General features: G+C 39.8%; 1 protein-coding gene and 1 pseudogene across 1 annotated transcript in view; one reads left to right on the plus strand and one right to left on the minus strand.

Annotated features, from left to right (window-relative positions):
• The window catches only part of EP300 (E1A binding protein p300), an 82,140-nt gene that overhangs the window by 39,199 nt on the left and 28,106 nt on the right, over window positions 1-14,835 (plus strand). Inside the window, exons 9-12 of the mRNA XM_039237097.1 lie at window positions 1,200-1,317; window positions 2,175-2,349; window positions 11,975-12,052; window positions 13,045-13,154. Coding sequence (XP_039093028.1) covers window positions 1,200-1,317; window positions 2,175-2,349; window positions 11,975-12,052; window positions 13,045-13,154 — 481 coding nt within the window. The remainder of the gene's footprint in view (window positions 1-1,199; window positions 1,318-2,174; window positions 2,350-11,974; window positions 12,053-13,044; window positions 13,155-14,835) is intronic.
• Window positions 4,178-4,746, minus strand: LOC120235012 (annotated as a pseudogene).

Below are 14,835 nucleotides of genomic sequence, written 5' to 3' on the forward strand. Positions count from 1 at the left end.
GGTGGCAACACTTTTCTTTTATCCCTATTAAAGCTTTTATGATGTTGACAAGTTTAACCTGGTAGAGTGGCTGCTCTGTGGTCTTCTGGCCCTCTAGATGTGCATGTCAGTAGTTGGTGAGATACCTCTGCATTGTTTGTTGTAGAGTTGGTAGATGCCAGCCATTCAGCCTTACCAACTTTTTTATAAAGAGGTCTTGTCCGGTGAAAAGGGGAAGGGATAGAGGGCAGTAAAATGTAATGTGTCCAGTATTATAAAAAATAGAGCTTGGACCTTGCCCATTACAGAGCTTGCACTTTGAGCGACATCCAGCATCTTTTTCCTCAGGGAAAGCCTTTTTTCATTTTTCCTCCACTTAGTAGAAAGGTCTCTTTTCATTCCATCCATATATTTTATTGGCTTAGAACTGTGTGGTCTATTTTTTATCTAAACTTATTTTTATGTTACATTAGCATACCAGTTATAGTCGACTTTGATTTAGGAATTCAAAAATGATGCCACTAGAAGCAGAATTTGATGAGAAAGCACTAAGATTTTAATAAAATGAATTCAAGAGGAATAAGCAAAACAAACTTACCTTGTAATACTCAAATTGTTTAGCAGCTGCTCTCATAACAGACAATAGATTATTTGGGATTCATCATCTGACTTGACTTTATATGCCTGAGAATTTTTTACCAACTCAAAATATTCTTCTAAATTTCCATTTATTTCTTCCCCATCTGGTTTTTTTCAAGTCCTACACAAATGAATGAGACCTCCTTGTAAGATTTTGTAGTGATTATTGGGTTTTATTTTATTAAGCTGAATACATTGAGAGTAGAAGGATCTGAAGGCAGTTCTACTTGCCTAGTTGTCATGATATAATGACAAAGGTCAGGTTTCCTCACTTTCTTTATGCAAATTCCACCATGTAATTTTTTGCTCCTATGTTAGCATGACAAGAACCCAAGGGGATTATTATTACGGTGTCATTTTTTATGTTCTGATTGGGGAGACCCTTTGGTTACTGCAGAGACCATTTCGGTCCGTATCATTTAATATTTGAGCACATCCCACCATTTTTTGTTTCACTTAATGTGTACATTGCATAAAAATGAGGAGATACTAACCAGGAAACAGTTTAAAGTGCTAGACATTTCTATAACAAGAATGAAAAGTTTACATGATATAATAGTGGTAGAATTTTCTGTTCCTAGTGTTCAAGCCATATTTCCTACTCCGGATCCTGCTGCTTTAAAAGACAGACGGATGGAAAACTTGGTTGCATACGCCCGGAAAGTGGAAGGAGACATGTATGAATCTGCAAATAATCGAGTGAGTGTCTATTTTTCTACATAAAGTCAGAAATAGACCTATTCTAGTTGTTTGTTCCTTTTCATAACATGTACAGACAATACTGTACTTTAGAGGATACCCTTCAGCTGTCCTTAGTCTCACTGCACAGTCAAGATAACAAAGCAATTTTCTTCAAGCATATGTCATCAAGAATCTTACGTTTTTCCTCTTAATAATCCAGTGTACTCGCGTGCCACTTTATCTGCGTTGTCCTTCTGTCAACTTTAAAAGTGGTTGAGCTGTTACCAGCTCTGTGCTATTTTCACTAGAAGATGGTGAATCAGCTGCTTACTCTGTTCATCTCAAGTAGTATTCCATTTTCTCTATATCGGTTGAACTTCTCTAAATTGGCACTTTTCCACAATGTTGCATATTCTTTCCATGTGCCATAAATTGCCAGTACATATTTTGTTAACCTACTTTCAGAAGTGATACTTTACTATGTAGCTTCACAGTAAAGCTGCTTTTCATGTGAAGATTCCAAACATGAGCCCCCTTTCGGGATGATTTAAGAAAGTAGATTTTTATGGTGCTTATCAGAAGAAAGAAGTGGGGGGAATATTTGTTGAGGACTAAGGTATTCACTGGTGATAAGCACCAGATGACTTATGAAGTATTGGATCACTGTGTTGTATGCCTGAAACTAATATAACACTGTATGTTCACTAACGAATTAAAATAAAAACTTTAAAAAGTAAAATAGATTTCCCCCCCCCCTTTGGGTTTCTCCTTATCTCTGTAAATGAAGCTAATATCTGTTCTTTGTTCATTTTTTCTGTTACCTAATAGTAATTTCTTTTTTCCTTATCTCTGTTTTATTTCCAAAATTCAAAAAGGCTGAATACTACCACCTGCTAGCTGAGAAAATCTATAAGATCCAGAAAGAACTAGAAGAAAAACGAAGGACTAGACTACAGAAACAAAACCTGCTACCAAGTGCTGCGGGCATGGTGCCGGTTCCTATGACTCCAGGGCCTAATATGGGGCAGCCACAACCAGGGATGACATCCAGTAAGTGCTCTTTGTTATAGCTACTTTCGGGGAGAAAATGTTTTCTAAGCAAAGTCATTAATTTGCATTAGCTGGTATAACTATTCTAGAGTTTCTGAATGGCCCTTTTGGCCTCTGCAAAGAAAATAATTCAGCCCTTAGTAAAAGCAGTAATTAAACAGTATGTTTAGGATTTCTGGTCATAGTGCTTAATGTATTTTGATCATCTGGCATCATTTTTAGAACCTAAGATACTGTTCTCTCTTACTGAACACCTAGAAAATGATAGCCCACAAGCTTATACTAGCTTACATGTGGTAGGCAGCCAGTGCTGAACAGGATCAGAGGTGCTGCCAACCTAAACACACGATCAGTGCCATGTTACCTAACATTGTCACGCTTGCTTCTTGATACAGTATGTTCAAAGGCTAAGAACTATTTATTTCTTAGAAGCATTTAATTAAAAATTTTTTTTTAATAGTTTATTTTTGAGATAGCATAAGTGGGGGAGGGGCAGAGAGAGAGGGAGACAGAATTGGAAACAGGCTTCAGGCTCTGAGCTGTCAGTACACAGCCTGATGCAGGGCTCAAACCCACAAACCATGAGATCTGACCTGAGCCAAAGTTGGACGCTTAACTAACTGAGCCACCCAGGCGCCCCTAGAAGCATTTAATTTCTGTTTGTTTATAGTTCAGAGACAGAGCATGATCAAGGGAGGGACAGAGATGGAGACATAGAATCAGAGGAGGTTCCAGGCTCTGAGTTGTCAGCACAGAGTCTGACGTGGGGCTCGAACTCATAAACTGCAAGATCATGGCCTGAGCCAAAGTCAGATGCTTGACCAAGACCGAACAATCTAGGCTCTCCTAGAAGCATTTAAAAATTCATCTTGACAGTTTTAGTATTCTAGGTGTAGCAGCCTCAACCTAATGAATTAACCAGATAGCCAAGATGATTATGCATTACCTTATTCACTGACTCGTGATGAGGTTCCAAGCAGTAAAATGAGTTAGGTACACAGTGGTGAGGAAGAACACAGGCTATTTTAAATGATGTGAGAAAGGCTGTGATAGCGAAAATTCTGTATTTCTTGAGTCAGGGAAAGCTGACTACCTGTAGATAGTGCCAGCTGAGTGAGGAGGTACCAACTCATGTGCCAGGATTTTCAGTGGGCTCAAATTCATTTCCCGCAGGCCTTTAAGTAGTATAGTGGAGAACTGCTGATTGCCACTTGCCTTTAGCAGCCCCGTTTGTTAACTGCAGTGTTCTCATTGGGCCACAACGGGAGAAGAATTGAGAAGAGGAACAGCATTTTTGGCAGAGGAAGAGTGTACAGGAAGCCCACTGGCAAAGGAAAAGCAGCTGTGTTTTGAGTATGTAGGAGAATAAGTGTTCAGAAACAAGAAAGTCAGGACTAGAACTGTGACTGATTCAGTGCTAATGGTCTAAACCAGGACAGTAACTAATGTATAGAGACAGGTGGGCAAACCTGAGACACTTGGGTAGAGTAGAGCTTTCTGGAGTTCGTTTTCTGGTAGTTTTTGTCCGGTGAAATTTGAGCCAAGTCTAAAGTCTACAGGTATTAATTGTAGTCTTACGTGAGAGTGGAAGCAGCGTGGTAGGGAGTGCAGGCAGGAATAAATGTTAATAGAGCTGAATAGCCCTAAGGATATGTTGACCTTCAGCTTATACTAAATCTGGCGTTTTGTCAAATGAGATCCCTACCCCATCCCATATGTGAATTAAAGAAGAATCAAAAGTGGTTTGTTTTTTTTTGTTGTGGTTTTTTTGTTTTTTTTTTTTCTTTCTGTTTTTACTTTTAAAATTTGCATGTATTTTATGTAGAATTTACTCCCAGGCCATAAGTTTTTGTTTCTTCAGCCTCTTCTGGGATATCTTTTTCTTCTGTGCAGCTTCCTCTTCTGGTTTAGGAACACTCTGCTCTTTTTCAGTGAGGATCATCTCAATGTGGCAGGGAGAGCTCATGTATGGGTTAATCTGACCATGAGCCCTGTAAGTTCTACGCACATCTTGGGGGCTTTGTTCACCTGGATGTGGTCTTATGACCAGAGAATCTCCATCTAAACCCTTAAGTTCAACATTACTCTCTGCATTTTTAAGCATGTGCAGTAAAAATTCACTCTTTTTGGACCACCGACCCTGTGTCTAGCTCCACTGTTTGGCCTGGGCACACCTACCAACTCCACCGTTGTAGCGTTGGAACGGCAGACATTGATTCTGCAAAGTGACATCTTTAAGATACTTAGTGGCTTTTTGGATATGCATACCCTTGATGGCCTGGGCAGTTTCATGTATGTTCTTAAAGTGAACACGAAGATTTGAACATCTTGATTTCCATGATTTTGTCGGTTTTTCTGGGTCAAGTGAATAGCGAACCATTTTCAGAGATCACCTCAGGCCGCTCACGGGAAGAGGAAGAATCAAAAGTTTTAAATTTTAAACCAAAAATTAAAAGTAGTACACAAAATGTATCAAAGAAAATATAAAATGAAACAAGAAATGTCTTTAAACTGGATACTGCCTAGAAGTTTTAAAGAAAAAAAAATGACAACAGACGATACCTTAAACAGAAGATACCATAGACAGATCAAGGAAAGAATTTTCTTTTTTTTCTTTTTTTAATGTTATATTTATTTCTGAGAGAGACAGACAGTGTGAGCAGGGGAGGGTCAGAGAGAGAGGGAGATACAGACTCTGAAACAGGCTCCAGGCTCTGAGCTGGCAGTCAGCACAGAGCCCGATGTGGGGCTCGAAACCACAAACCGTGAGATTGTGACCTGAGCCGAAGTCGGACGCTTAACCGACTGAACCACCCAGGCGCCGCAAGGAAAGTATTTTCAATATTAAAGATCTAGTTTCCTTAGTATATGACTTGGGAGAAAAGATGAAAAATGGGAAAAGGAAATGAAAGAACAAGTAAAATCAATATGACCTTTTGGCGTCTCTAAAGGTTAGAGTGGGTGTTAATGACTGTATGATAACATGGCTCTGGAATATGCTGCTGGTGAGAATTTAAAATTTTTTTCCCTTAAATCCAGTTCTGTTTCTAGAAATTTAACTGTACAGTTGCATAGAAATATTCACAGTAACATAATTTATACTATTGAAAACGTCAGAAACATCCTAAGTGCCCCTAGTATTGCATTGCTAAAGTAACCGTACACTATACACTACAATATTTTAATTGAGGTTTCTCCAGAGCATCCCCTTTTTACCCAGGCAGTTGAAAGATTGAACAGATTTAACCAACCATCTGGAGCCCTCTACTTAAAGGTGAAGGGCAAGGTGTGGCTGCCAGAGAAACCCCTCTAAGATAATACCACCTATCCTTTTGAGCAAATAGCACACTCACACCCTGAGGTGATCGTTTCCTATACAGAGATAAAGGGATTCATCCTGTGGTCCTTGTGTAGATAATTAAAACTGCAGGAGAGAGTTATTACAGAAAAAGGAAATTTTCAAAAGAAAAAATTACACACACCCCCCCCCCCCACAAAAACATAAAAAGACAGCAGGGAATGGAAAAGGAACTGGGAGAGTTGACTGAGCTTAAAACCAGATTAGCAATAACAAAACAATATCAGAATTTAAGAACAGCTTAATTTAAAAAGTATAAAATATGAGGTGCCTAGTCCATGGATCATGTGACTTTTGATCTCAGGGTCATGAGTTTAAGCCCCACATCAGGTTGTAGCTCTTACATTAAAAACAAAAAAATTAGAGGCACCTGGGTGGCTCAGTTAGTTAAGTGTCTGACTTCAGCCCAAGTGATGATCTCATGGTTCGTGAGTTAGAGTCTCACATCGGGCTCCATGTGGACAGCTCAGAGCCTGGAGCTTGCTTCAGATTCTGTCTGCCTCTCTTTTCTGCCCTACCCTACCCCCTTCGTGCTCTGTCTCCCTCTCAAATAAACAAATATCTTTAACAAAAATCCAGTTGAGAGATATGATAGATCTATAGGAAAATGATTTGAGAGATCCAGAAATCTAATGTTAGGTACTGTTATCCCCATTTTACAAGTAAGGAACTAAGGCATAGAAAGGTTGTCTAATTTGCTGTGGTCACACAGTGAATGGCTGAACGAAGAGTGAAACCCAGGCATTTTGTCTTCCCAGTCGGCTGTAAACAGTTAAGATATGTTAAATAAAGTTGTAATTAAAAAGTAATAGAAGAAAGTTTTCCTGAAAGAAAAGGCTGAATTGAATTACCCAACCAAACCTAGCTCATCACTGTCTTAAAGTGCATGATGAAACATCCAGAAAATAAAATCAAACCATAAAGAAAAGGAAGGATTAATTTGATTAGGTTAAAAGGCCCAAAGTGCACCATAAGAAAGAAACTAGTTTAGGGGTGCTTGGGTGGTTCAGTCGGTTAAGTGACCGACTTTGGTCATGATCTCATGGTTTGTAGGTTTGAGCCCTGCGTTGGGTTCTGTGCCGGCAGCTCAGAGCCTGGAGCCTGTTTCAGATTCTGTGTCTCCCTCTCTCTCTGCCCCTCCCCCGCTCATGTTCTGTCTCTCTCTGTCTCAAAAATAAATAAGAACTATTTAAAAAAAAAAAAAGTTTAATAAGGTAAGCATTAAATGCACCCCGATGTTCACTGTAGCATTATTTACAATAGTCAAGATATCCATCGATAGATGAAGAAAGTGTGTGTCACCCACACCCACAAGTACTATTCAGTCATTAAAAAAAGGAAGTCTTTCCATTTGTGACATGTATGGACCTTTAAATCAAAAAGACATAGCATATGGTTTCCCTTGAATTTGGAATCTTAAAGAAAATGAGCTCATAGATAACAACAGTTTCGTGGTTGCCAGAGGTGGGTTAGGATGGGTGTTAGTGGCATGGGGTAGCTGAAGAAATGTGTAAAGGAGGTCAAAAGGTTCAAACTTCCAGTTATAAGGAAGTCCTGAGGATGTGTAATATACAGCATGGTGACTGTAGTTAATAATGCCGTAGGGGAACCTGGGTGTCTCAGTCGGTTAAGCGTCCCACTTTGGCTCAGGTCATTATGTTGTGGTTCATGGGTTCAAACCCCGCATTGGACTCTGCTGACAGCTCAAAGCCTGGAGTCTGCTTCATATTCTGTGTCTCCCTCTCTCCGTCTATCTCTCATTCCTCCTCTATTGTGCTCTGTCTCTCAAAATTTAATGTTTTTAATTAAAAAAACACTGTATTTGGACTTTTGAAACTTGATAAAAGCTTATCTTAAACGTTCTCATCACAAGAAAAAAAACTTGTAATGGATGTGGACTAGACGATGGACTAGAAGTACTGTGGTCATCTTTTGTAACATACACAAATATCGAATCATGCACACTTGGAACTAATAGAATGTCATGTCAATTATATCACAGTTTTTATACTCCTTTAATGTGATCTATTGAGTATGATTTATTTCTCATTTATATATTTACATGAGAAAATGATTAGGAGTAGGAGGAAGGAATATGGAAGACATGAACTTTCCAATTTTTACATTTCTGTAAAGTTTTTTTTTTTACGCAAAGGGCATGCATTGTATAATCAAAGGGTGATTCTGGTAGATATCCGTATTGGCTTAGAAAGATGTTTATAGGGGCACCTAAGTGGCTCAGTCGGTTAAGTGTCTGACTTCGACTCAGGTCATGATCTCGCGGTCCGTGGATTCGAGCCCTGCATCAGGCTCTCTGCTGACAGCTCAGAACCTGGAGCCTGTTTCAGATTCTGTGTCTCCCTCTCTCTCTGCCCCTCCCCAGCTCGTGCTCTCTCTCTCTCTCTCTCTCTCTCTCTCTCAAAAATAAATAAACATTAAAAAGAATTAGATGTTTATAAGTGATTAATATAAACAGTATATATTATGTGCAGTCTGCAAATGATGTACCTAATTGTTAACGAGTTTGAATAAGGAGCTGACCTCTCAATTTTTTTTTTTTGCAAACATAAAAATTTTAAGAGAAAGTTGACAAGTATGTATATTATCTGTGTGGGGTGTTTTTTGTTTTTTGAGAGAAAGAGCATGTGCCAGTGTGGTGTATGCGGGGGGTGAGGTGGAGGGCAGGAGGGTAGACGGAGGGAGGGAGGGAGAATACCAAGCAGGCCCCCACACTCATTGCTGAGTCCAGTGCGTGACTTAATCTCATGAACCACAAGGTCATGACCTGAGCCAAAATCCAAGAGTCGGACACTTAACTGACTGAGATACCCATATGTCTCAATGCTAATTTGTTAATATGGGTTGCTTGTGGTGGTGATAGGCTTACTTGGATATTTTTGGTGTTGTGTGTTTTGTTTTGTTTTTTTAATTTTTTAAGTGTTTTTATTTATTTATGAGAGAGAGAGACAGCGTGACCAGGGGAGGGTCAGATAGAGAGAGGGAGACACAGAATCTGAAGCAGGCTCCAGGCTCTGAGCTAGCTGTCAGCACAGAGCCCGACGCGGGGCTCGAACCCACAAACGGTGAGGTTGTGACCTGAGCCGAAGTCGGACGCTTAACTGACTGAGCCACTCAGGTGCCCCTGGTGTTGTGTTTTTTAAGGAGTCTGTTCAGTCTATGTGTGTATTTTGCCTTGGGAATATTTAAATGTGAATGATAAACATTTTAATTAATAGTTTTATATGTGTCTCTGTATATATACATATATTGTCATCAAAATATCCCTTCAAGGGGCGCCTGGGTGGCTTAGTCGGTTAAGCGTCCGACTTTCGCTTAGGTCATGATCTCGCGGTTCGTGGGTTCGAGCCCCGAGTCGGGCTCTGTGCTGAATGACAGCTCAGAGCCTGGAGCCAGTTTCAGTCTGTGACTCCCTCTCTCTCTGACCCTCCCCTGCTCACGCTGTCTCTCTCTCTCTCTCTCTCTCCTAGAAATAAATAAAAAAACATTAAAAAAAAAAAATATCCCTTCAAATGTTCATCAGATGTTCCTTATGACAAAATGTAAGAGCTGCCTACTGGGCCCACAGTAGGTTTTATTGCACGTGTATACTGTGCAGTCAGTAAAACCATCATGTGCATTGTAGTTTTAAATGAAAGTGAACTGGCTGTAAGCAGTATAATTAGGTTTTTGTTTTTTCATTTGATTATTTTCACACATTTGAAAAGATTTTGCATTAGGGGGCACCTGGGTGGCTGCTCAGTCACTTAAAGTATCCTCCTCTTGGTTTCAGCAGGTCATGATATAACTGTTCATGGGTTCAAGCCCCACATTGGGCTCCACACTGACCATGTGGAACCTGATTGGGATTCTCTCTCTCCCTGTCTCTCTCTACTCCTCTGTCCACCCCCCCGCCCCCAAATAAATAAACACTTAAAAATTTTGATTTCTGGTTTCCTTAAAATGGAAGGATCTAGCAGCTTTGGCCTTCTTTTCCCCACAGTGGCACCACAGTCTCTCGCTACAGTCATGTCTACTTATCATCAGAGTTGTGCTTTCCCCATTTCATCCCCATTGCTCCCTTTGCCCTGTTGAAAATGCCTGCTCTTTCCCATTGATGGATACTAACTGCCTGGTCTCTGCTGGGATTTAGCTTGCAACACTTATCCATGTTATTGACAGGGGAAAAGTTTCTTGCATATTAGATGGAAATCTTGCTTTCATATAAAGTATAGATGAATATACACGTGGAGGATTAAAAGTATAGAGATTTGGGGCGCCTGGGTGGCTTAGTCGGTTAAGCGTCCGACTTTCGCTTAGGTCATGATCTCGCGGTTCGTGGGTTCGAGCCCCGCGTCGGGCTCTGTGCTGACTGCTGGCTCAGAGCCTGGAGGCTGTTTCAGTCTGTGACTCCCTCTCTCTCTGACCCTCCCCTGCTCAAGCTGTCTCTCTCTCTCCTAGAAATAAATAAAAACATTAAAAAAAAAATTAAAAAAAAAAAGTATAGAGATTTATTATCTCTGTTCTCTAATTTTTATATTATGAACATAGGGTATACATGTAATTTTTAGAAATCTTGCACAGCTGTGAGTAAGAGTATATGAATAAATGTTCAGAATTCTCTGCTGTATTCAATTTGTATTATAGCTTTATTAGGGGCAGTATTAATGGTAAATCTTGATGGATTTAGTTAACTTGAACTGCACAAAACCAGTTAGTTGTGTGATCATTTCTATTACTGCACACTGTAGGCTTCTCTTTAGAGCATAGTCAGTCACAAGTGTGTCTGAGGCTTGAGTGCATAGCACTTTGGATGAGGGCATGTCCAGGGTAGATAGAGTTGGCACTACAAGCATCCTGTCTTTTCTCATGATGCTGTAGAAATATTATTTGATCTGCACAATGATGTGTAGAAAAGTTGCAAAGTACTATGCTAGAGGATGTGCAAATAATCCAAGAATGCACTAGAATTACATATAGTTGACCCTTGAACAACCCAGGGGTTAGCGGCGCCGACCTCTGCCCAGTTGAAAATTTACATAAAACTTTGACTCCCCAAAAAAACTTATTGACCAAAAGGCTTAGGGATAACGTGAACAGTTAACACATTTTGCATGTATATATATTAAATACTGTGTTCCTATAGAAAAATAGGGTAAAGAAAAGAATCATAAGAAATATACATTTACCAAAAAAAGTCCACATGTAAGTGGACTTGCAAAGTTCAAATGTTGGTCAAGGCTCAACTGTATTGACATTTTGATGTCTTGTTTAGTTCTTCCTACTTTTGGTATTTAAGAGATGCGCGGTGCCTGGGTGTCTCAGTCGGTTAAGCGTCCAACTTTGGCTCAGGTCATGATCTCACAGTTTGTGAGGTTGAGCCCCGTGTCAGGCTGTATGTTGACAGCTCAGAGCCTGAAGCTTGCTTCAGATTCTCCGTGTCTGTCTGTCTGTCTGTCTATCTCTCTGCCCGTCCCCTGCTCATGCTCTGTCTCTCACAAGAATAAATAAATGTTAAAATAAAAAAAACTTTTAAGAGATATATGTACAATATGTAGAGCAGTAGAATACCTGAGTTATTTAAAGTGGGTTTGTGTGCATAGAAACCTATATTCTTGGGGTGGTACACTATCATATCTGGTCACTGAATAAAATGTGTGGCTTTCTGTTGAAGGCATTCTCCCAGATACCAACCAAAAACTCCAGCTTAGTCAAACAGTAGCATATTAAATGCTATAGTAGCCTTTCTCTTTTTTTTAAATTTAAAGAATTTATATTTTCATGTCAACACGGAAAGTATAGAATATACTGTAACTATTTGGAGGCTTTTCTTATATTCCAGAACTAACATTTTCTTCAGGTTCTTGTCAAAATTTATAGCTTTATTCTTTGGAGATTCAGGCTGAATTTTTCAAGGTATTACTAAAAGTATTTTGTGGGTTTTTTCTTTTTTTTTATCTTTTTTAATTTTTATTTAATTTTTTTTCAATGTTTTTATTTATTTCTGGGAGAGAGAGAGAGACAGCATGAGCAGGGGAGGTCAGAGAGAGAGGGAGATCCAGAATCTGAAGCAGCCTCCAGGCTCTGAGCTTGCTGTCAGCACAGAGCCCGATGTGGGGCTCAAACCCACAAACCGTGAGATCATGACCTGAGCCGAAGTTGGACACTTAACCGACTGAGCCACCCAGGCGCCCCCCCGCCTTTTTTTTTTTAAACAGAAGTGCCACTGGCTAAAGATGATTTTCTAACCATTTCTCTATTCTACTCTAGATGGCCCTCTCCCTGACCCATCTATGATCCGTGGCAGTGTGCCAAACCAGATGATGCCTCGGATAACACCACAGCCTGGTAAGTTGTGAACGAGTTTCATGTATTTTACCATGGCTTTTTTTTTTTTTTTTTTTTTTTTTTAATAAGCCCTACATCCAACGTGGGGCTTGAATTCATGATCCTGAGATCATAGAGTCCCATGCTCTACCAGCTGATCCAACCAGGTGCCCCTCACCATGACTTTTGAATTTTTATTTCTAAATTTATTTTGAAAGAGAATCATAAGCAGGCTTCACACTGTCAGTGTGGAATCCGGCATGGTGCTCAAACCCACAGACTGTGAGATCATGACCTGAGCCAAACCAAGAGTCTGATGCTCAACCAACTGAGCCACCCAGGTGCCCATCCGTGACTTTTTAGAAGAGTCTCTGGTGTACTGCAAGATTAGTCTTGTTAACCTAATTCCTGCCTCAGGCTAGCAGTGTGTGTCCTACTTGAGAAATCAGAAAATATTTTGGATTTGGAGCCCAGGGAAAAAGGAAGGGTGTGGAATACAGTTTGGCTGGTAGGTGGAAAAGACATGAAATGATCGAGCATCCTTTGAGAACAACCGGTCCAGGTACCTAGATGGCTTAGTTAGTTAGGTGTCTGACTTCAGCTCAGATCGCAATCTAACGGTCTGGGGTTTCAAGCCCCATGTCGAGCTGTGTGCTGACAGCTCAGAGCCTCGAGCCTACTTCAGATTCTGTGTCTTCCTGTCTCTCTGACCCTCCCTAGCTTGTGCCCACCCGCTCGCTCGCTGTCTCTCTCTCTCTCTCTCTCTCTCTCTCTCTCTTCAGTAAAAACAACTGGTCAAGGCGGGTTTTAGTTTAAATTGTAAAATTTTATTCAGAGACCGTATGTTAATTAACAGTGTACTTCTGTGGCTGTAAATGGAACCATTTCATTCACAGTTAAAAACAGGTTCCTTTATTTGTCCTGATAAAATGTCACAGCATCAGAAGAATTCTTCTTTTAGTTCTCCAGTTCCATGAAGGTATTCAGATCTAATATTTTGTACTTACTCACAGGTTTGAATCAATTTGGCCAGATGAGTATGCCCCAGCCCCCGATTGGACCCCGGCAAACCTCTCCTCTTCAGCACCATGGACAGTTAGCTCAGCCTGGATCTCTCAACCCAGTAAGTTTGACATCTTTGGGTAATCATTTGGCCTTTACCTAACATTTAAAAAATCCTTATTATCTGTTTCTACTTTGTAAACAAAACTTACAATTGCTTAAATAGCTAATTATAAGTGAGTAACCTTTAATCTTGATTTTTATCTCTAATTCTATTGTATTTGGCCTTTAGTTTACACTTAATAAATGGTTATATATGTGTTTTAGAGTTGAGGGTAGATATTTTTAAAGTGGAATAGGAAAAAACTAAATCATGTACCATAATTAGGCAGTCAGTAAATACTAAAATCCCTAATTTTCATATATCTCATTTACCTATAAATTATTTTTAGAAATTTATCCTAAAGAAATCATCACTAAGATACCAAAAGGATATCATTTGGAGAAAATCCATGTTAAGGATCTTGTATTATGTACTCTGTTTTGGGGGGAAAAAGGCGATATCGTGAATGTACAGTAAGGGGTTCTTCATGGTTAAATGGTGGTATATTTATAAATTGTAATGCTCTTTAAACAATAATTTCTGAACTTGTATGGTGGCGTAAAAGCTGTTTACAGCTTGGGATGCCTAGGTGACTCAAGTTGGTTAAGCGTCCGACTTTGGCTCAGGTCATGATCCCATGATTTGTGGGTTCGAGTCCCGCATCAGGCTGGACATCTATGCTGACAACTCAGAGCCTGGAGCCGGTTTCAGATTCTGTGTGTCTGTCTGTCTGTCTCTCTCTCTCTCTCTGCCCCTCCCCCACTCATGCTCTGTCTGTCTCAAAAATGAATCAACTACAAAAAAAAAAAAAGCTGTTTACAACTTTAAATGAAAAACCAACTTTCTAAAGTATACATATTATAGGATCCAATATAGTTGACTCTGTGTCTGTCTGTCTCTTTTCCTCCCTAGCTTGCTCTTTCTCAAAAAAATAAACATAAAAAAAATTTTTTTAAAAACTCATAAGAGCATCCAGTCACCTTTCCCTGGAATCTCATTGTTTAGTAGTCTGCACACTTTGATAGTCCTCTCTCTTTTATAATGCTCACCAAACACACAACTATCACTTGCAAGAGTGAAGGAGGAATGGTTGCTTGGTTCTAGACATTGGAGAAGAGGGACTCTGAGTATCTCACTGCTCCTTATGCAATCCACCTTTCCATGTTAACCCCAGTCCTTACCCTTTCATTATTAGCTAGTGCCTCCAGTCCTTGAGCCATTTTGGAGTGGTCTAGCATAATGTCTTGGCACCATACTGCCATGTTTAGAAGATAAATACAATTCTTAGATTATGAAGTTTGGGCCTTTGGTATTTCATAATTCCTTCCTCAAAGGCCTATGTTTGTTGGGAATTTTATAAATGAAATGTAACAGTCCTCAAGATAAAGCACATTTCTGCTAAAGAGTACCCTCATGCCCCGTTCTACTCCATTCCTATCTCCTTTGACAATCAATACCATGATTTCTGTAACTTGGATTCGCTTTACCTGTTTCTCAACTTCATACAAATGGAATCATTCAAATATACTGTATTGTGCCTTACCTTTTTGGCGCAACATAATGGTTTTGATGTTCATATCACTAATTTATTCTCTCTTTTTTTAATGTTTATTTTTGAGAGAAAAACAGTATGTATGGGGGAGGGGCGGAGAGAGAGAGGGAGACACAGAATCCAAAGCAGGCTCCAGGCTCTGAGCTG

This window comes from Hyaena hyaena, unplaced genomic scaffold (genome assembly GCF_003009895.1).
Source record: "Hyaena hyaena isolate Hyena2069 unplaced genomic scaffold, ASM300989v1 scaffold_4, whole genome shotgun sequence".
Taxonomy (NCBI): domain Eukaryota; kingdom Metazoa; phylum Chordata; class Mammalia; order Carnivora; family Hyaenidae; genus Hyaena; species Hyaena hyaena.